At 44.9% G+C, this 23753-nt stretch overlaps 1 protein-coding gene across 5 annotated transcripts in view; it reads left to right on the plus strand.

The window, feature by feature from the left end:
• The window catches only part of diaph2 (diaphanous-related formin 2), a 539224-nt gene that overhangs the window by 473958 nt on the left and 41513 nt on the right, over positions 1 to 23753 (plus strand). For 3 of the 5 annotated variants that reach the window (XM_080774225.1, XM_080774227.1, XM_080774226.1), the window contains 2 exons: positions 1819 to 1911; positions 4681 to 4746. In XM_080774225.1, the coding sequence (XP_080630351.1) occupies positions 1819 to 1911; positions 4681 to 4746 (159 nt within the window). The remainder of the gene's footprint in view (positions 1 to 1818; positions 1912 to 4680; positions 4747 to 23753) is intronic. The other 2 variants (XM_080774228.1, XM_080774229.1) reach the window with 1 other exon arrangement.

A 23753-nucleotide genomic window follows, 5' to 3' on the forward strand; every position in this document is an offset into this window, starting at 1 on the left:
ATGATCCCAGGAGTTGATACTGTTATAGTAGCAGCCTTTCTGCCGCCCTGCTCTTTGGGGGCCAAGGCAGGTGAACGCCATACCGCCCCCCTTTTGAACCAATGAGCTGGGCTATTGGAGGTGTATACTAGCACTGCAATTTGAGATAAGCACTTACTTGGCTCTGCTTTGGTTCTGTTCCCGATAAAACTGGTCCAATTAAGCTTGATTTAATCGGGATTGCTTTTAAGCACAGCCACACGGCTGAAACGGATACTTTGATTTCAAAGTAGCCCCTGGGAAGGACTTGAAGAAGAAAGAGACGGAATGAGATACAGTTTTCGAGAACAAGAATTAGTGCACGTATACGAATGAAGAGTTGTTGTTTTGTTGAATTTGCATAAAAAAAATCTATTCTTAGTTGTTGCTGTCTTTTGTCTCCTCGCTACTGTAAATGATTGCAGGTTGGGTGGCTTTGTTGCTTGAAGATCTTGGGGTATAAAAAAAAACACACCGGCAGAGTCTCTGCGGTAATGTCGAAATATGTGGCATTTCCTCAAATTAATTATGTACTAGCTGTGTCAATGTGTTGTGTTCATGAATTCAATTTTCCTGACTGTCATCTCTCTTTGAGCATGTGCAAGAAACAAGAGATTGATCGTCCCGGCTCTCTGGGAGAGTGCCGGGTGGTGAAAGCCGTCATCTCCACCACGGCTCAACCAGGGCCTGTGAGCAGAATATGAGAGAGAGCCACTAGGGCCCGCGATGGTAAACATTGGGGGAAGAGCAAGTTCACTCCTGTATGCAACAGGGATTGATGGCCAAGTCTCCAGCTCCGCAATAAGTCATCCTAATGATCCCAGTTTAAAATAATGTCTGTGCCCCGTACCCCATGATAAAGAGACTGCCCCGCTGACTCATTAGTATTGGGGGGCGGCGGGGGGTAAAGATAGACGACCCAGATATAGGACCTAAAGCTTATTTTCCAGCCCCTTTCTTTTCCCCCCATTGAGCGATATGCTGCAAGGCGCATGGTGTGGGCCCGGCGCACCGCACCGCGTAGCCCTGCCGTATCATCAGCCCTCACAGCACTGTTCATTGAACTCCTCTCTCTACTACTCTACTACCTCTCAGCGTCCACCCCTCCGGCTGCGTGGCTCCGCGCCGGGCACTTGGAGTATATAGTGGGCAAAAAGAGGGGGGAATGTATTTATTTTTTTCCTTCTCTCGTCCCGGCGTCACTGATGGAACAGTGACGGAGTGCGCGGGTATTGAGCGGCTCCACACTAAATCTTGGTAAAGAGCACTTAGCTCCCCTGTGTTAGCCACAGAAAGAGCATCTGTCAGTGGCCATCAGCGGATGCTTTCATCCCGCCGACGCTCCTCTGCGTATCTTCCCTCCTCCACCCTGTGTAAAAGGGCGGGGGGGGGGGGGGGGGGTGCAGGGCGACAGGGCCACTTCTCTTTAATGCTGCCCGATGCACTCCTTTAACCGCATGAGCGAACCCTAGTGTCCTTATTCTGGAGTGAACATTCAGCACAAACAATAGCTGATCTAATGGTGTGAGGTCGCCGCCTCGGCAAAAGTAGTTAATACAGCGTCACGCTCATTTTAACCACTTTATGTTGGCTATTCTAAACTAGCAGATCTACACGCTCACATCGTGTTTGGAAAACATTGAAAAGAAAATATATTAAAAAAATGTACACATCGTTTGAAACGATGTGTCAAAAAATATATGTAAACGAAATATATAAAATATATGTAAAGGATTGGTTTCTCTCACATAGTGTTATTTTAACCAACTCTTTTTCTTCTCCTCTGTGTTCCTCCTGCAGAGGGTGATGAGACCGGCGTGATGGACAGCTTGATGGAAGCCCTGCAGTCTGGAGCAGCCTTCCGCGATCGTCGAAAACGGACCCCACGCAACGGTAAGACAGCCAGACAGCTGTCCTCACACCTGCTGTCACAGTCAGTCACCTGGCTGGACCAGGCTATACCACCACCCTCTGGGACGGCAGGTATCATTCTATATGCCTGACGGAATGGAATGCACAGTGAAATGGGTTCATTGATCCATTTGTTACTCTGAGAAATGTATCCACGTGCGTGGTGGATCCTTTTGGTTATATTTGTATATATACACTCTCAGAGTTAAACGAATATTGATTCTCAACTGACATGATTTTCAGCACTGTATGAGCGTTCCCCTGCAGTCTAAATCATACAGGTTACATTGTACCCATGTGTCTTGATGGATATGTTGCATGTGACATACTGTACATTCAGTCTGTGTGACTGTGTGTATCACTCAGTATATATATATATATATATATATACCTTAGCTAGCTCTCTCTCTCGTGCTCGCACACACACACACACACACACACACACACACACACACACACACACACACACACACGAAACACCCAGTGCTTTCATCAGTGAGCCATTGTCCCTTTTGCCATTCATACAGTTCTCATTACAAGATGAAAACACTGACCATGGCAGATACAGTAGTGTCATCTTGAGGTCATATTAGCCACTTTATTGTAAAAAAAGGATTATTATTATTAATTTGTTTTCAATTTTGGAAAATGTTCCCCCTATTAATGACATGCCCAAAATAGAAATGCCAGGGTTACTGTGGTTAATATTCAGCCATGAATGTACTTGGAAGTCACCTGGCAGAAGTGGCAGGGTCAGTGTTAGAGAGGCAGCGGCTGAAGCCCCCTTTGATGTCTATATGTGCATGTTCCTGACAGCAGTGTCTTGGAGACGGTGCCACCATCAGCCTATAATCAGTGACGGCGGTGTATAGACCACAGTGAGAGGAGAAGAATCAAAGCAAATCAAAGCAGTTCTAGTCTCTGTTTGAAATGAGAGATGGGTGTTATTTTAGGGGAAAAAAGCTGCTACCTGAAGCAAAACAGCAACAGCATTGTATGAAGTTATACAACCCTATCCCCATTTGCTGTTCATCCGAGCATATCTCGACTGAATCTGTTTAGCATTGTTTTTAGTCTCTCAAGCTGTCGACTTCGGCATGTGTGTGGGCTCTCTCGGATTTGGCAGACTCTACTCGTTTCACGTACTGCAAAATCACAGTGAGCTGCGTATAAAAGAGCTCCAATAAAACATGCACATGCAGTGCATTCATCACAATTAACAACTGTGCCATTCTTCCCGCTATAAAGTCGGAGCATTTGCATTGCTAGCAAATCTGCCAGCTTCGCCCGGCAGACTGGTGTACATTGTCTATAAATTCTAAGCATATATTCCTCCTCCCCAGGATAGGAAGGCTCTCGGGTGTTGACTTAGCCACCGCACATCGCTGAGATATATGCCGCCCGTTTCTCCAGCGCCGTTAGGCTGTGGCAGGAATCCAGAAGCTGTAGAGGATTGAAAATAACACATGTAGACATTTTGTTGTTTTACAGTACAGCCACTCATATAATAACATTGGTTGCTGCTCGCTACTGTGACAGTATGAAGACTCATAACCAGCAAGCAGCTACTGTCACACAAGTGCAAGTCCCTACCTATATACTGTATGCTAGCATCTGCTAGGACAGAGTCTTTGTGACACCGTGTCTCTCCGATCTCTCATCGCTGGGTCTGCCACCTGTGTGTGTGTGTGTGTGTGTGTGTGTGTGTGTGTGTGTGTGTGTGTGTGTGTGTGTGTGTGTGAATGAGTGAGTGAGTGAGTGAGAAAATTATGGAGAATGAAAGGGTGAGTGAATATGGCAGGCCTAATAAAACAGTTACTTCATGTCTGCGTCAAACACGAGTCCTTCCGCAGCTGGTGTGGTGGATCAACTTCTCTAGACAGTTATCTGGCTATAACTATGGAGAACATATCATCGCTATGTGGGGTGGAAACCGCGTTTCTGACTGCCCTGTACAACACACAACATTGCTCGCTAAACTCGCTGGCTTATCAAAGATTCTATCTAGCCCTGGACTGTTTCGGATTCATACTGTAAGTGGCTTCATGCTGCATATAGCCTCAGAGACAGCTGCAGTAGACTGCTACAGTATAGCAGTTAACTAACACGCAGATGAACAATTATTTTTTCATTTACAAAATGACTCATGTGAAAGTAAACGGAAATACACAGTTCCACAGCACATTAGTGATTATACAATAATTACTGTTATTAGCTTTTCAAGGGCCTTTAGACACAAACGCTTTCAGCAACATTTTGAGGACTAAATTGTTCCCACTTTATTGTTCGTCAATAAACCTTCTATACCGTATCGTTTTGGACAGTGTAACAATCTGACAATGTCATAAAAACATGCAATCTACAAGAATAATCTATTTATTTTTCAAGTCACTAACAAATGACACCAAAAACACATTTGATTCAGTCACTGCCTACAGTATACCACTGACTTCATTACCGGTATTTTAAGATGTTAGAGTTGTGTGTGCGTATACGTGCGTGTGTGTGTGTATGCATGCGCACATACACACACATTCATGTATACATAATGATGCCCCAGTGCCGGAGCTTGTCATGTTGCAACACTTTGGGAGTGGATAATTGGTGCCAAACATCTGAAAATGACTCATTTCTGATGTCTCTCTCTTTCCATGTTTCATTTTTCCCTTTTTCAACATCCCTCCCACTTCTTTTTCTTTCTTTCTTTCTTTCTTTCATTATTATTTGTTTCCCCCCCATCCCTTGTTGCAGGTGATCAAAGCCCTTCCAGTCCGTCCTCTCGGTGGCCGGGTGCTAACTCTGGTAACAGGACTCTAGGTGTGTTTATTCAACTCTCTCCTCCATCTCTGTCTGCTCCTAACCCGGCATGGACACACTGTAGTATCCCATCCTCCATCTCCTGTCTGCTCCTAACCCGGCATGGACACACTGTAGTCTCCCATCCTCCCCCCCACTTGCTCTCCTCCTCTAGCTGTCGTGACTCGAAAAACACAACTCAAGCTGAGCTGCTCTACCGAGGCCCGCAACGCTGCACTGAGTTACTGCCGCTCCGTTATTTTCTTCTTTTTTTTTTACAACAACGAACGCACGCTTGCTGATGAAATTGGCCTTTAGTTTGGCTCTACTTCTGATCTAAGGCATTTAATCACATAGCGGAGCTCACATATAATGTACTTTTCTCATGATGCGGCATGCGTTATCTCCGTAGAGCAGCTCCAGTGCACATCTAACTTGCCTAACGTCCTTCCTGTGCTGGCGATTGGCGCTGATAGAGCATGATGTGACTTGTCATCCCGGTCCTGTGGCTGTGTGTAAAGGAAGCGCTGTGTTCAGGTCTGTGTAGGCCTCCCCCCCCCACCTCCTGTTGCACACACACAGTGTTTCTGTGAGTGCCCTCCTCACTCTTCCTCTCCGGCCCTGGTATTCGTCTGGTAAATGTCAAAGCGTTGTGCAACAGCACCCCAGAAATACTCCCTTCTAATGGATTCTTGCCTTTCTGTGCCCTGGCCTACTTTGAAACAACTGTGGCTGAAATTGATTTATGTGTTCGCTTCAACAGATTGCATCTCCGCGTGGAGTATGTGTTGCAACCGGTGTCTGCCCTTGTTTTTCCCTCCCATGTTTGTGTATGTAGAATGTCCATGTGTTTGTGACATAATGTATGTGGCACGCGCGTGTGGGTTTTTTAGGTGAGTGCGTGTGAGTACTGTGATATGTGATCATCAAACGAACAAAGCAATGAAAAATGGATTTTATTACTCATATTAATTATTCATTCTGCAAGATAACTGGTGGTGGTTTTTTTTTTCTTCATTTGTTTGTCTTGTTTTTTTTCTATCATTCCGTACAAATGCGTAAGCACAAAAGACAGCTTCAAGTCTTAATCACACTTGGCGTTTAGAGAATGTGTTTTTAGCAAACATCTCTTTTAAAGATATAATGCCATCTGTCTGCACAGCCGCTGCATGTACAGTATATTCATATGGTGCAGCAAACCGACGTGGGACTATAATGCATTGTGTTGTTTTGTTTTCCTGAACGTGTTGCTTTAACTGCTGCTTTGTTGTGAACGCACGGCATATGCGTCTGCTCGAAGTTTGGACATGCGGAAATCCTGTGGGTTTGCTGATGACACATCAACAGCTAGACTGAATGTCTTTATGAGTGGCCTCCCACAAGCACACATTCTTTTCTCCAAAGCACCGCAGCCGCAGCATTAGTATGCCAATAGAATGCATTACATTGTGGATGTTGTCAGGTGTTTGGTAATGGAGCCCCTATAGTATACGATAAACAGCTGTGGGTTGATGAGAGGGGAACATCCTCTTGACGTCTAAATGGAATCTGTAAGCGAGTTTAGTGCATGGGTGTTGGAGAAATTAGCCTCATCTTGTTGTTGAGTATTAAAGAAATCCTAGAATTTGCCCCAAAACAAAGGGGAGATTTGGTTATTAACTTAAAAAAAGGATATCTCAGAAATCCAGAAATGTCAGAATCACAATCTTTGGGTTATTAGTTTGTTGGTGGAGATATGGTCAACTTGTGAGTGGCAGCATTCCTGGGAGATATTGTATTCTCTGGGTCAGTATGATGGTTCTAATATTAATGTTTTCTGTTCCGCATGCACAATCTTTCATATTCTTTGGTTTTATAGTGAATGATGTTTAGATTCAGGGCCAGAGGAAAAGATGCAGACCCAATCCCCAGCTATATAGAGAAGCCTCTCTAAGCAGTACTTGAGTACTATTTCACCCAGTGCACAGTCTCTGCTCGCGTCTGCTTGTCATGTCTGTTGTAATCTCATGCTTTAAAGCTTGATTAACCTCCTGTCATCCTCAAACGCGCCGCGCGCCACTAGAGAGACTCTCGCCGAGTCACACAAGAGCCTCGGCTCACGTCGGAGGAGTTCATTTAAAACCCCCGAGTGGCGTTCTTTGTGGCCCTTTGGGTTAAACTGTACTCCAGTGTACTTCCTCCACAGTTCCGTACGAGGCTTAGTACAATTCTGGGTACCGCCAATCACGATTACACCCCCCAATTCCAGAAGCATTTCCTATTTCCTTGTCTCCATTTCGTATCAAGTGGAAGCGTAAGCCAGGATGCTAAAGTCGTGCCTTATGCAATTACGCCAGCCAGTCCTAATTCTACGAACGGAAAGTGGATGGATTGATAGGGACGAGTTGGAGCCAGCGTTCTGCCGTGGCTTCACTCTCATTGCAGATAGACGATGTGTGTTGTGTCGTGGAAATCAAATTGGTTTGATGGTATACATTACAGAGGCCGGTTTTCCAGACAGAGGCAGCATGTTTTTTTTTCAAAATGAAGCTTTTGGTCGAATATATATTATTAAGGTCCAAAAACAGCTCGCCATCGTCCCCCTGTTCCCATCGCCCCCCTCCCCCTGTTCCCATTCTGAGCTACTGTAGTACCTTCTGTTCCCATTCTGAGCTACTGTACCTTGGGTATCTGGCAGGAGGATTGCTGGGTAGAGAGCAGCAGGCTCTCGTGCATCCCGGCGCATCGATTTTCGGTCAACGATGAAAGCCACAGAATCAGTGGGCCTCTCATGCTGGGGGGCATCCCAAAAGACACATCAATCACATTTCAAAAGGGGATCCGGGCCAACCTTATTTATTTACAGCCTTTTCAAAGTCATTAAGATCCCAAAGCAGGCCCTCCGCGCACAGTTTGGCCATCTGCCCTCTTCTCGTCTCCCATTTCCAGTCACACAGGTCTGTCCATCAAACAGTGCGTCGTACCGCCTCGCACCTGCACTTATACTCCAAGGACTCTCTCTGTAATTAATTGGCCAGCGAGGGATCATCTGAGGCTCTGTTAAAAGACCACAAAAAAAGGAGATGCTGTGATATAATGCATGTCAGGGTTGTGGGATTTGATCCCCCCCCCCCCCGAGCCGAGCAGTTAATTCAGCCGGTCAGGCCCAGAGAGTGGCCCCCCCTGTATGTTTAATGAAGATTAAATTACCTATTTTCTCCCATGAAAGTTTAATGACAGAGAGAGGGATGAATGAATGTAGGAAGGGGCCAAAATGAAAGAGTCCAGAGTGAAGTGGCACACGGACGGAGGAGAGCCTATAGACAAAGACGAAGGCTTTTCCTCGCCCTTATTCTTTTATTATCTCCCGCACACCCAATCCCATAATAAATGATCCCTTAATACCTTTTACTTATTACCTCTGTGTTTGTTATCCGTGACGTGACCCTGAACTCTGCATGTGCTCAGCCTCACGGGAGCCGCCGCTGCTCCCCTATCCTGCGTCTGATCTGGGGAGGAAAAAGAGAGGGAAAAAAATAATTCACACGTTTGTATCAAATTATATCGCAGGATGCGATAGCGATCGTAAATCCCTCAGCAATTAATTTGCTCACACGTGTGTTCCCACGTACACCTCAGCGCTTTATCTTTCCCTCTTGTTCGTCTGCCTCTCATCCTGCTGCTTCTGCGTGTGTGTGTGTGTGTGTGTGTGTGTGTGTTGTGTGTGTGCGTGTGCGTGTGCGTGTGAGTGCGTGCGTGTGTGAGTGTGCGTGCGTGCGTGCACATGCCTGTCGCTATATATGTGTGTGTTCTTCAAGTGAATGGCTGAAGCCCTCTTGCCACCAGAAGCTCAGGGCCGCCACTTCAGGGTGTTGATAGATGTTATTCATCGCGCCGGGCCCCAGGGGCACTCCTGAAGGAAGTGGAGCTAACGTGATTTGGGGCGAGGGGACCCAGAGGGTGTTTGCTGCTTCCAGCTATATGGCTTGGCTGGCTCAGTAGATGTGAGATATCAATGGGGGGATGTGCCGCCTGAAACCTATCACCTGTTCCACGTAGATAAGAATATTTATCAACAGCCAAAAGGAAAAAAAGGCAAGTGGTGCGGGGCGTGGGGCAGCTATGGGCTCTGGGTGTTTTTCTTTATGTCCAAGGGCGCACCCGTCCCGTCGCCAGTCCCCCCCCCCCCCCAAGCACCTCTCAGGCTGCCCAGTCATTTCTCATCCCCAGCACAAAAACTGGATGAGGGTTTTATGTACCGTTTGAGCACCCTTAGCGCATAGCCGATCTGTCGTTTGCCTCCAACAGGAGAGGACAGTAAAATAAGCAGAGTGTGACATGGATTCAATTTTTGAGGATAAATCACAGTCCCGATAAATGGCCGTCTGTGTCTGAGCGAGTGGACATTACAACAGGTTTTCCTGCCTGCATGCCCAGTGTGGAATTCCCTTCTCGCCACCTTTCCGTTTCGTTTAGCAAGAGTCTGCTTGCTTTGGAGCTGTGCATGAGAACGAACGGTGATTTATACTTTGTTGTGTGCCAGTGTCGCATGAAAATAGCTGATCTACTAGGTCACAACATGACGCAGCCTGACGCGCATAAGATGTGTAATGAGGTCAAAGAGTGTCAGTTGAACCTCTTCCTGCTCAAAAGTGTCTGTTTCTAAAGGAAGAGCATACATGGCGCTAAAATGTCTGAATGTGAAAAGTGATATTGATGAATTCCAAATATTATAAAAGTATTCTGCGGCACCCCTGGACTTGCGTCATGGCACCTTAGTTCTCTCACCTCCAGAACCACACTAAGCCTAAGCTGTTCAATGCCGCTTGTCGAAATACTCCCCTACGTTCCCTGTCCACCAGCGAGCGAATTCTACAGCTCTGGCTGCTTTTTCAGACCGTACGTCGTCAGTGCTCTGGCAGTAAATGTGAACCAAAAGTTCCTACTTCTCTGCTTCAATAATAATATCCTGTCTGTGGTTCTGTGTTATTTTGGTTTGTGTTTTTTTGTCTCCTCTCCTCACCCACTTTCTAAATGCCATTGGCTTTCAAGTAGGTGGGCAGTTGGGAAAGGTCACCTTAAGTGTAAATTGTCAATACTGGATCAATTTGGCTGGGCAAATATTCTTCAGAGGCCCAGTAATGGACGGTTTTATCTTATTTCTACCCTGGGCACATTCACACAATACGAGCGATATCGTTCATTGTTTGATGAATTCCTAATAGTCCTATAAGTCTCAGGGCTTAAAGCCAAAGGAATGCCTCTGTAAACCAAATATGAGGGAGGCGCTGGATACAACCGTCCCCAAGGCTGAGAAATGGCCCTCATAATATTCCAATGGAATCTCACCCTGGCTATCAAGCTCGGCTTTTGAAGGATGGGCAACTTGCGTCAGTTGAATTAAACCTTATTTATGGCCTATTAGGCCTACGAAAGGGCCAAGCGATGATCAGCAGGCAGCGTGAATAAAGCTCAGTGGAATAGGATGTAGTTATGTGTTCTGCTGCACTGACAAGCCATGCCTCAGACTAATGATGGTCACCTTTATCATTCTCTTGTTGTTGCTGGTTTCTTCTTTTTATCCCGTCCCTTCTAAAAATGCACCGATTGTTGCCGTAAAGAAACGCTGTCCAGGCCGCGCCGAATGTCAGACGATACGTGTGTGATCTGTCACCCACAACGATGTGGAATTAATATTTTAGTTTCCCATTTTCCAGGCTTTATATGTGTAATAAGGAGGTATGGCTAAGTGGAGGCAGGCTGGCAGGCCAGGCTATGAGTGATAACGCTAATTCCAAGTGATAGAAAGATTGCGTGCGTGCGTGCGTGCGTGCGACCATCCCTGTACTTGTAGGCTATTACTATACTTATGAGGGCAAAATATTAGAAATAGCCATGTGATGACAATATGCATGGCCCTCAAAAGAGAAATGGATGTTTCATGGTTAAAAATATGCATCATATTGCTATATTCATATAGCACGAAGGTCCCAGGACCGAAACGGTCGCTACTTTTAATTTCACCATGAGCACAGAGCTCCTTTATTTTTATACAGTGAGCTGAGTCTTTTTCCGTCAGCTTTCCTTTATTAGATACAGTAAGTAGTCAGGAAATGAGTCGTCGTGACTCAAACCCCAGCCCGTGGTCAGGTTAGGTCCGGACCACTACACCAGACGTCCGGGGCCGGTGTTTATAAAAATTGTTCGTGCTATAATGTTGATGTCCTCACAAGTTTAGTAAGAAATGTGCCCGCATGCATGCGCGCAATCGAGTTAGTGTAAGGAGGCTGTGGAGTATTTCAATTATGAAGGCTGAATAGTGCTGAACATTATGTTTAATACTGTATTTTATAGGGGTTATAGTTAATGAATGTATATTTTTAGTTATTCTCTGTCGTTTAGAGACCTTGGATTTTTAATTCACACCTAATTGCGTCGCAGCATAGGTGATTTTAGTGCAATTTCTTTGTTACCAAGTGTTAATTAACTGAAATACCACATTGTGTGTGTGTGTGTGTGTGTGTGTGTGTGTGTGTGTGTGTGTGTGTGTGTGTGTGTGTGTGTGTGTGTGTGTGTGTGTGTGTGTGTGTGTGTGTGTGTGTGTGTGTGTGTGTGTGTGTGTGTGTGTGTCACTCCCGAGGTGACATTGAGTAATAGTCATTTCAGTTTGCTAATTTTGAGATGACCTGCGAGGTTAACGCAAGCATTTTTTATTACATGATACAGTATTGAAATCAAGAACACCCCCATGGCAACCACAACGTAGACAGTTGTTCCATGATGTCATTCTCACTACCTTTTTGCACTGACGAAGACTAAATAAAAGCTAGATATAAAGACTAGATATATTGACAATTTCAACAAAAAAAAACTAGACTTCCATGGTAGGGAGGGACTAATGGAGAAGAGATCCAGTAGAACTAAAAGACAGGTAATTTTATGCTTGGTTGCATGCTGAAAATAGAAGACCTACAAGCTCACAGCTTTGTAGCTCGGATATTTTCAGGATTAAAGGACCACTTCACCACTTTTCAACCTATCTTCATATAATAGGTCCTCACTAATAATCATGATAAAATGGCACCATGTTTTCCTACTCGGTCTGTGTCTCATAGGAAGGGCTGTGGGCAGTTCAGAAAACCAGTGACATCATCGTTTTTTTTTTTTAACTATTTCTTTACTAAAATGATTAGATTTGTATTATTGTGAGAACGATGGCTTCCATTTTGGCTTGGATTCCCCTTTGATGCTGTCACTGGTGGACGGGTTTCTGAACTGCCCACAGCCCTTCCTATGAGACAGACCTGTAGAAAGAAATTGTGCCATTTGATCATGATTATTAGTGAGGACCTATTATATGAAGATGGGTTGAAAAGTGGTTAAATATAAATTATGATGTATATGTTACAGCTTGGTATGTATTTTGAGCATAATTTCTGCATTTATCTTGTGTAGGAGATCTGCGCTTGGACCACAGTTAATTATATATTTAATATTATCGCCATGGCAATAATTATCGCCATAGCATGCAATTTAAATAGTAGGTCTGCTCAGCAAATGCACTGAATGATTATACATTATATACTGTATATATTACGAGCGTGTTGATTGTCTCTACAGTGCAGCTAATATTGTCAGTCTAATGCGATTGTCACAGTTGTACTGTACGTGGTCAGTTTTTCATATTTGTCCTAGTCCATGCTGCAGTGCTTTTAGTGTCGATTTTGACGACTAAAACATTGACAAAAAATGTTTGTTGAGTACCTTTTTTCACTTATGAAAACTAAATAAAAACAAATGATGACTAAATCTAAGGCTAAATATATTGCCACTTTAGTCAACAAATAAAAACAAAACTAATGTTAGTGAGGGGCTAGTGGAGAACAGATCTAGTAGAACTAAAAGACAAGTAATTTTGTTTGTTTGTTTGAGCTCAGGTGTTGAGCTCTGAAAATAGCAGATCTACAAAGATCTACAACTGTAGATTTAGTCGACTAAAATCAACTGTAGATTTCGTCGACTAAAACTAAAACATTTCAGATGACAAAAATGTGACTAAAACTAAATGACATTTTAGTCAAAAGACCATGGCTAAACTAAATCAAAATGTGCTGTCAAAATCAACACTGGAGTGGTACCACAGATTTGGACGATGGGCTGTATCACAGATATGAATCAAATATTTACGAGCCACTGTAGAACCATAAGCAGATATGAGATATGAGAATGACACTCTTAACTGAGTCGATGCAGTAAAGTAAAAGCCCACCACATCTGGCTCGCAGAGCTATTAGTAATGAACGCTAAAGATAATGTGTGAATACTGTCTCATCCACACCAGCTACAATATGCTTCAGAGGATGATACAGTATCAGAATGTGATAGTATGTCGTTGCTGTCGGGCAGAAACCTCTTATCTCCATATTTTAACTTGTTGTGTTTTGGGCCTACTTGATCATGCTACAGCGTCACACAAACACATCAGAAGTTAAAGATGATACGTGACTTCAGGGATTAACAAAGATCCATAGCTGCTCTAGTGAGCGACATGGGAATGAATGAATTCACGACCTTAAAGAAAATCCAGCATCTTTAGCCATAATTAATGAACATGTGTAACATCTCTATACAATGTATATATACTGTATTCACATGGCACATAATACACAACTGAAAGAGAAACTGGGAAGTATGTAGAGTGGCGAAGAACTCCCCTGGTGTGGTTATGCTAAGGGTATGCGAGTGACATCATCATCAAACCCGGAAGTTATGCAGGAAATGGCTACTGAGTGGCAAAAAACTACTTTCTGGCCCATACATCCAAGCAGAAAAGTCCTATTTGATTGCATTAAACAACGTTAAACAATGTTAAACTCACTTTTCATGTTGCTTTGCCACTCGATGTGCCATTCACTTTAAGCATGCGCATACCCTCTATAGCGCGCTCAGAGAAAGAATGGATGGAGCGTGGCCTCGTGTCCTTCCCTATGGGTACAACGAGGACACTTTAGTGTTTAGTCTATTAGGAGTAAAGCTGGTGAGAATTAGTCAATAAGAGGATGGACCGACACCAAGATGGGGGAACTCAGAGAGAGAGAGAGAGAGACTGGGGAGAGTTATACCATTTCAAACAAATACAGAAAATACAAGCTCACAGACACAGCTTGATTGGATTGGATTTGTTTATCTGGAAAAGAATGTCGTCTCTTGTCGGGTGGAAACCTCATAATATGAATAATTAGAATCCTGAGAAGTAACAGCTTTTGTGTGACGTTGATGCTATAGTGTGATTTACAAGAATATGGAGATAAGAGGATTCTGCCTGACAGCGATGTTGTACTGTATAGGGCTCAAGTGGTTCAATGAAGGCAAAGCTGGACCAAGAGAAACCCCCATTGACCCTCTTCTGACTCATGCTCTCTCTCTCTCTCTCGGCTCTGTGTTCTGTTTCCTCCACTCTGAGGGGAATTGTCCGGGCCATCACGGAGGCTCTTCCTCCCTGCACTCTGCAGGCACTCCCCCTCCAGTGGAGCGTGGTGTGATGGCTGGCTGCCTGACACGGCTCCATCATGACTAATGCTGACTGATGCCCAGTTATTTATTTATTCATGCATTTGTTTATTTGCGTTTTTTTACTTATTGATGGGAACGTCAAAGCATGCGATGGCACACCATCTCCCATTTGCTCATACCGTATGAGCAGATGAAACAAACCTGCGCGTGCGTGCGTGCGTGCGTGCGTGCGTGCGTGCGTGCGTGCGTGCGTGCGTGTGTGTGTGTAGGGGGTGGGGGGTTAAAGTGTGTAACATTTACGTACGAACAAGGGATGGATCTACCAGGACGTAGAGAGTTCACCGTTTAGTATGTAGAATCCTCCAGTGAAGGATACAGACAGTAACTAAGTGCATTTTACTTAAGCACCAAGTAAAAAAAACAACAAAGACAACAAAGGAAGAAAAGCACTTATATAGCTACATTTCAAAACACAGATATTGTACTTTTGACTCCAGGAATGGAATTAGTACACGTACTTAGCATGTACTCCAGTACTTTAACTCAAGTACAAGTTTGACTGAGAAACCTTCACTTGTAACTGCGTAAAATGAAGCTGTATAACCGGGAGTATATATCAGTACTGGAGCTGAGTACTGTACTTTGTATATATCAGTACTGGAGCTGAGTACTGTACTTTGTATGTATCAGTATATATCAGTACTGGAGCTGAGTACTGTACTTTGTATATATCAGTATATATCAGTACTGGAGCTGAGTACTGTACTTTGTATATATCAGTATATATCAGTACTGGAGCTGAGTACTGTACTTTGTATATATCAGTATATATCAGTACTGGAGCTGAGTACTGTACTTTGTATATATCAGTATATATCAGTACTGGAGCTGAGTACTGTACTTTGTATATATCAGTACTGGAGCTGAGTACTGTTCTTTGTATATATCAGTATATATCAGTACTGGAGCTGAGTACTGTACTTTGTATATATCAGTATATATCAGTACTGGAGCTGAGTACTGTTCTTTGTATATATCAGTATATATCAGTCCTGGAGCTGAGTACTGTACTTTGTATATATCAGTATATATCAGTACTGGAGCTGAGTACTGTACTTTGTATATATCAGTATATATCAGTACTGGAGCTGAGTACTGTACTTTGTATATATCAGTATATATCAGTACTGGAGCTGAGTACTGTACTTTGTATATATCAGTATATATCAGTACTGGAGCTGAGTACTGTACTTTGTATATATCAGTACTGGAGCTGAGTACTGTTCTTTGTATATATCAGTATATATCAGTACTGGAGCTGAGTACTGTACTTTGTATATATCAGTATATATCAGTACTGGAGCTGAGTACTGTTCTTTGTATATATCAGTATATATCAGTCCTGGAGCTGAGTACTGTACTTTGTATATATCAGTATATATCAGTCCTGGAGCTGAGTACTGTACTTTGTATATATCAGTATATATCAGTACTGGAGCTGAGTACTGTACTTTGTATATATCAGTATATATCAGTACTGGAGCTGAGTACTGTACTTTGTATATATCAGTATATATCAGTACTGGAGCTGAGTACTGTTCTTTGCCACCACTGGAATTCAGCAGTCTGAAATAGCCATGTCTTTCTGGTAATGGAAATGTGATATGGCCCATTTAGTTACTTAGCACTAATCCCACCGGTTTAGCTTTCTCCTTTTTTTTATCCCCTCGCTGCCTCGCTTCTTTTTTCCACCTTAACATTGCTTTTTCTTTTGACTTTTATTTGCTTAGTGTGTGTGTGCGCGTGTGCATGTGTGGTGGTGGAGGGGGGGTGGTTAAAGCTGAGCTGGGTTAAATTTCTCCGCCTATAAATGTGTATTGTATAAGGTCTGTGTTCCACCACATTACCTACTTAAGGTATGTTCCAGTTCTCAAGTTCTCTGGTCACCAGCGCCTTCCCACGGGGATTTTAAAATGCACCGTGCTGTTTAATGTCCCGGCAGCCTTCGCTATACGCCTGACATTTTCTGTCCAAAGCGAACGAGCGCTTTGACCAGGAGGTGAAATATGACCTCCTTCTTCACCTGTTTGCATCGCACAAGTGTGTGGGACCTCTCTGTGCACAACTTTAACTAAGATGTCCCCAATTGCCTGTTGGATGATGCAATTAGCAGCGTAATGAATGCAACTCTAATTGTTGTTTATTCTCACAATGACATATTTGCTGTTGTAAGCTACTGGGAGAACGGCCATGCTTAATTACCCACGAGTGTATAATTTGGAGATCGTTAGCCCTCATAGGCAGCATCCTTGGCCAGAGGTCTGCATGCCGGGGGACCTCTGCTCTGTGTAATGGTTCAACCAAGGTCTTCTAGATGAAGGCTGCTGATAGATTATCACTCCCTTGTCATTCCAGCCTTCATTCATACAGGTCTTAATGCTGCATGCACACGTCGGGCAGATACAAAGATGCAGGCTACTATTCTTTTTCAATGCACGTCAGCAACATGAAGAAACAAGCAGACATACATAGAGCTGCTACAAAAGCTACAAATTAGTTGAGCTATGGTTTCAACTTCAGAATCAGATACTACATCTGCCAGTGTGAATGTACTGTATACTCAACGCAGCATCACACACAAGGCTCACTTGATTTTATCTCTGCTGTCTCTGCTGTCGGGCAGAAACCAAAAATATTAACTTTTCAGGAAAAACATGTTTTTAAAACAACACAATACTAGAACACTAAACCTACTAGTCAGAATCTTTGTAAAACACACTCACAGACATGAAGGGTGTTCAATAGCACTGGTTTATTAAAGGAGGTGGAAAAGTGGAGGTTTGCGCCTGACATCGGCAACGTTATGCAACATTTGACATCACTTAGTTGCGCTATAGGGTGCCGCCCACTCAAAACGGCAGATCTACAAACTCTTGGGTGTTCGCCTCTTCTTCAGTCTTCAGTTCCAAATTTGCATTTCCACTTTGTTTACAATGTCCACCATTGTTGATTTTCCAAGCTGGCATGGAATGGAAACAAGCCTGCAGGTTTTATCTATAGCATCAGTATTATAATGACTCAAATATTAAATAATCTGCATATCAGCACCCCCACCACCTCAGGACATTGTGGTACTGCAGCAAAAACTGCTTTCAAAGCCCAGAAAGAAACGACAAGGACTGGTTATATCAGAGTGGTGATTGAGGCTCAAACCATTAGAAATAACTTTGAGGGACATAGACAATATGATATTAAATATTAAAAGCTGTTTTAAAATGCATGTTATTTGCGCTTTAAGCCCAAAATGGTGAGAGGTTTACTGAAGTACTGCACCTATGTACAAGTACAAGCAGAAACCTTGTATCTTCACTGTTTGTTTGTATCTTCATGGGGTATAAGTTATTACCCTATATTTCACCATGAAAGACTATCAGCTCGCAACGCTCGTAGATCACAACATTCGCAGAGTTTATAGATCGGCTATATTATATTTCCATTGTTTGCAACAAAAAAGGGAACGCTTTTTGGACATACTGTACAGTATACAATGTTTTCTCCCGACAGCAGCGACATGGGAACCAACCCACCCCCAGCGGAGTCTGGGAATTTATTTGGATACATCCAAAACTGTTTTTTTGGCGCTCCAAGATGTGTGTGTGTGTGTGTGTGTGTGTGTGTGTGTGTGTTGCGGCGGGGGGAGGGGTACTAGAAAATATACAAGAAGAGGAACAGCACAGCTTGGTATTCATGAATTCCGCAAATTACAATGTTACTCCCCTAAGAGATATCTAATATGTCAGGTTTAAAATTAGACTGACTGCCAAAGTACAGAGTAGACCCAACAACACTTTCTAGTGACTGAGGAGTAAACGGATGGCTGTTACCCGCCAGGGACTTGTGCTTATAGCGTGCATGTGTGCTCTGTGCGTGCACATGTGCGCTCATGCTTGCATGTGAAAACATGGGGGCCTGTTCATTTTTATGCATGTGTGTGTGTGTGTGTGTGTGTGTGTGTGTGTGTGTGTGTGTGTGTGTGTGTGTGTGTGTGTGTGTGTGTGTGTGTGTGTGTGTGTGTTTATGTGTGGGTGGGGGGGTACGCACGTGTGCACACTTGTACGGGGGACTTGGGAAGTGTGCGTGCGTGCGTGCGTGCGTGCGTGCGTGCGTGTGTGTGTAGACATGGAATAGACAAGATTTGCATAATAAGCACACAAACATACAGTATTCATATGCATATCATATCATGGGTGTTTGTGTGAGAGTTCTGCTGCCCATGCAGGAATCCTGTATTCTGCTGCGTTGCCGTTGAACCAGCAGCAGTGTGAGTGAGCGTCTCTGGGAGGAACCGTGGCCAATCAGGGACGAGATGTGTGTGTGTGGATCCATTAGTTGTGGTTGCTGAGTAACCCCTGTGGCCCCGGGGCTGGACACTGTGCTGCTGCTGGACACTGTGCTGCTGCTGCTGGACACTGTGCTGCTGCTGCTGGACACTGTGCTGCTGCTGGACACTGTGCTGCTGCTGGACACTGTGCTGCTGCTGGACACTGTGCTGCTGCTGCTGGACACTGTGCTGCTGCTGCTGGACACTGTGCTGCTGCTGGACACTGTGCTGCTGCTGGACACTGTGCTGCATTACCTCAACTGTTTTCCTCTCCTTCCTGTCTCTGACTGCAGCAACATGAGTTAGTTCCTCCTGCCTGTGACTTAGGTCTCTGTGGCCCCAGGGCGCCTTAGGTCACTGTGGCCCCAGGGCGTCTTGTGGCAGATGGGAGCTGTGTGGTTGTTCGTAGGCGTACACGCATGCATGCACACTCTCTCACCAAGCGTGTACTGTGCACGTGTGTGTTGCAGTGAACAAAAATATGAATTTAATGTCCAGCTTCATAAAGGAAACTCGCAGTGCGGCACGAAGTGAGCTTGTATTTATTTAACTGCTATAGCCAACATATGAAATATGCATAACGTGCTGAAAGGATTGTGATGGGAGCTGTGATGTCTCAACACGCACACACCCTAAGCGTGTGCATATGTGTATGTGCGTCCGGCCATGCGTGCGGGCATGCGCGAGCACACATATGCGAGCGCGCACACATGCGAGCGCATGCATGTTTGTGCTTTCTTCCTGTGCTCATATGATCAAACACACATTTACCTTTTATTTGTGGATTGGTTTGTGTATGCGTCAGTGGCAGATTTAGTGGCAGTCTGGTGGAATGCAAAATGTGGAACAAGCATTTGAGAGTACTCCTGGCGTGCGTGTGTGCGTGCTTGTGTGCATGTGTGCGTGCGCACATGCGGTAGGTTAAGGTTATGTGTGGCTGTGCACTGAAGCCTATAGCCTGTCCTGGCTGGCCAGCAGTTGACATGGGCTCTAAAGTCACAGCGTGATTCACGGAGGGAGGGCTTTACAAGAGGACAGCCAGGTCAGCATGAAAGTAAAGCACAGACATGTGATCTAAATCACAGTTCGCTCTCCCCCATATGATCTATGACACACACACACACACATTCATGTAGGCTACTACTGTACAGTAGTATTATTTTCTCAGCAATTATTCTATTGATTATTCTTTTTTTAAATCGTAGTTGAGCGCCGGAGTCCCTCTGGGCTCTATACTAGTGTATCTGTTTTCTGTTTTCTGCTTTAGTCTTCCACACATTATAAGAATGCTGGTGTTCAAGTGGTTCATTTATCGAAACACACAAGATCTCACTGAATCGATCAACAGTGTCGTACAAATTTGGCAAAAAAGTAGAGCTACAAGCTTACAACGCATTGCACACCCACACACACACACACACACACACACACACACACACACACACACACACACATGGGCATGGGCTACAGTGAGTAGCCTATACTGTATATTGGCATACATACAGTACATCGATTGTAAACCATTGGCGTGCTACGTTTCTATTAGTGTGAGAGCATGTAAAAGAAAGCGCCCGTGGTCCCCCTGCATTGTTAAAGTGTCTCACAACGCCACGGCGCTCTCCTCACTTCTGACGCTGTCATTAATGTGTTTACAGTGGCGGTAACGCTCTGTCTGAGGAATTGATTTTTCTTTTGGCAATTGTAAAAGTTTTATGACAGTCGATGCGGCTCAGGGAGCATGCAGCAGCCCTCTCATTATTTAACTGGAGCTGCCCGCTTTGCTGAATAGATGGTTCCTGCTTATAAACTCTGAATAATTGAATAGCGGAATCAGTCAATGAGAGAGAGAGGGGGGGGGGGGGGGGGGGGGGGGGGGGTGGGGGGGGGAGAGGCACAGGATCCTCCTGATGGCTGAGATGACAGGCTTTCTGATGAGAGACACGGCACACTGAATTAGCCTGCGTGTCACATCGTTGTTGTCGGACAGAAACCTTATCCACTTGGCAGAATGTGAACCCTGGCATTTTGAGTATCCTAAAGTTTTATGCTAGAAATGTTGAGTATGGGGGTGTGTCCCCCCCCCCCTCCCCCAGCATTTAGAAACTGCCGGATGCTAAATAAGGGCCTGTATATTGTGTTTTAGTTTCCAAGATGGCCGCAGCACCATGGAGGGGGTGGCCTTACTGGGCTGCGTTCACACATTCAAGACACCTGGGCCGCTCCAATGCATTTCCAATGGAAGCCCATGGTTTGACCAAACATTTTGTTTAAGCTGTGTAAGACACAAGTCAAGTGTCAGACACAAGGCAAGTGTCTTGAATGTATAGCTCATTAAGGGCACAATATAAACAATGTGAGAGGGATGGGGCCGAGATATGTTGAGCAATTGTCATAATTAGCATATTATGTGACCGTGCCCAAATGTGATGATGGCTGTATGTGTTTTTTTTGTGTAAAACTAATGCTTGAATGAATGTCTTTGGACATCCATTTTCAGAATGTATTTCTGCCTGACAGCAAAGATATTCTCTCTCTCTCTCTCTCTCTCTCTCTCTCTCCTCTCTCTCCATCTCTCCCTCTCTCTCTCTCTCTCTCTCTCTCTCTCTCTCTCCTTTTCTCCAGCACAGTATCCTCCCTCCATCCCTCTCTTCCTCAATATCCCATCCCTCCCTTATCATCTCCCTTATCAACCTTGGCTTCGCCCCATTGGTCACTTCTCCCTCCTCTGACCTATCCTCTTTTTCTTTTCCTATACTCCGTGTGTGTCCCCCTCCCCGCTCTCTCTCTCACATCCTGTCTCCATCCATCCCGATGACCCCGTGTCACTCCAGGCAGAGTTATTACTCTTGGATTGGAACACGGGGGGCTCAGTGGCGCCGCAGCATCGCTCCCCTCTCTCTCTCTCTCTCTCTCTCTCTCTCTCCCCGCCGCCGCCATGCAGCATTATCCATTTATGGAGTCATCCTCCTCTTTGTGGTGGAGAGAGAGAGAGAGAGAGAGAGAGAGAGAGAGAGAGAGAGAAGAGCCCATCTTCTTCTTCCTATAGCCCTGCTGCACACTAATGATATGGGCCTCCTCGGCGACCCCAGTGCATTTGCACTGTAATACAAGACATTCTCATTAGGGCCAAGGATTGCTGCTCTCTCATGTCCATTACATTAATTGCTACACATCTCTTGCCTGCCATGCCCCCCCCCCCCCCCCCCCCCCCCATACTGTACGGTTGTTCTCTGGTTACAACGCTGGCATTCTCCTGCCCCTGCTCGTCCTTTAACCGGTGCCAGTCAATCACTCTGCCCTGTCGGGGGTGAGAGGTGTAATTGAAAACAGCTGAATTGAAAATTGTCGCCTTTTTTTTCCATCTTTTTTTATTATTATAAAAAATAAATAAAAAAAGAGGATAATTTCCCCGGTTTGTTTGTGTTGCATTTAGCGTACATGCCAATGAATGAAGGGATGTTAAAAAGAAAAGAATAAATGTTTTCAGATCCAAAGTAAATTAGAGCCGAGCGCCCTTCCACCCGTTGCACCATCTCCGTGTTGTCAGTCATCTCTCCTCATAATAGGGAAGCAGGCCGCCACCGTAATTGCTTTGATGGTCCAGCTTGAACAAATCACTTCTGGGCATAAAGAGAGGCCTTGGAGATGACAGCCAGAGAGAAAAGGTGGGAATGAATTAAAGCACTTTGCGTTCCACTGGGGCATGTGGCCCAGATTTTTCGTCAAAGGAAAAAAAATATATATAGGGAAAGAAGAGAGTGAGGGTGAAAGGGGTGGTGGTGGGGTGGGGTGGTGCGGGTCTTTGCTTTAGGAATAAATGTAGCAATAAAAGCAGTGATACACGTCTGCCCTCCATCACGCCAAAATGGAGAGGGCTTATTCAGGGGAGAGACAATGGCATTGACATAGTTAACTGGCAGGTGGAGAAAGGAGGACGTCAGTGGAAATAATCTGATTTTGAACGGGGCTCCCGTTCTATATGGGAGTACCTCTGGTCAGCCCTTTTGTGGGGGAGAACAAAAGTTTTCGCCCCGAGGAAGGGAAGCTTTGAATGTCGGAGGCTAGCTGGGTGAATGGGCCATGGTGGATGTCCCTGCAGGGCCCTCTCTGTGCCAGTGACTCTGTGGCATGTAGGCTGGCCTCAGACAGACACTATAGACCGGCTCCATTCAAGCTTCTTGTGGGCCCCGACAGTGACAGAGTCGGCCTCCTCCCCCTCCTTTATGTCCATCGGCCCTGAACCAATCGCATATAGCTCCACAGGACTCGGGAGCCCTAGGGCTTATACTTTCATAATAGATACATAACGTTGCTGTCGTGGCAGAAACCGCTTTTCTCCATATTTTGCATGTCACACAAAAGTAGCAGACCTGCAAGCTTGACACGCTGCGCGAAACGGACACGTTTTGAGCTTGTAGATCTGCTACCTTTGCAGTGTTTGAATCCTGAAAAGTAACAGTTTTTGGACAGGTTTCCACCCCAACCGACAGAGACGTTCCGAGCACTTAGTACTAGCACAGTGCTCTGATCTGAGTAGAGACAGTGTAGGTCATAATGCATCAGTCACAACGTGCTGTGAGCGTGTAGCCCTGGGCTTTTTCAGTTTGTGTAATTTCAAAGTCCCGTTTTGTTGTGTCTGTTTTTTGTCATTTGTTGTGTTAAAACAATAAAGGAGGACAATTTAGTTTGAACCCCCCACTGTATTCCTTGTTGATGGGGTGGAACATCCACGGGTGGCTTCATCATGACTCCCTCTCAGCTGCAAATCTGGTTTTCTTTTTGAAACTGTATTTCACGAACACACACTTCTTTTGTATTCCATTCCATTCTCAAGTCAATAATGTTAGTACTGCAGGTGGTGGTGTGTGGAGCGGCTGGTGTTTTATGTAAAATGTGGCTATCACTGCAGCTTTTGACCGTGGCACAAAGCAGCAGGGCCATGTGACCCCCCCCCCCCATGACACCTAACTTCCAACCTCTTCCAACGTCAGAGGCCCCCCCTCCAAAATACGGCTCTGCGTTCTTCCCTATGCAGAAGGAGACACACCCCTCTTTAGTTCCACCCAGGGTCTGTATGTATGTCCTGAACTACCCGTCTCTAAGGTCAAGCCACCTACCCAACTGCCCTTCCCCCCACCAGCCTCTCGTGCGTATC

This window comes from Protomyctophum bolini (genome assembly GCF_963924005.1).
Source record: "Protomyctophum bolini genome assembly, chromosome: 10".
Taxonomy (NCBI): Eukaryota; Metazoa; Chordata; class Actinopteri; order Myctophiformes; family Myctophidae; genus Protomyctophum; species Protomyctophum bolini.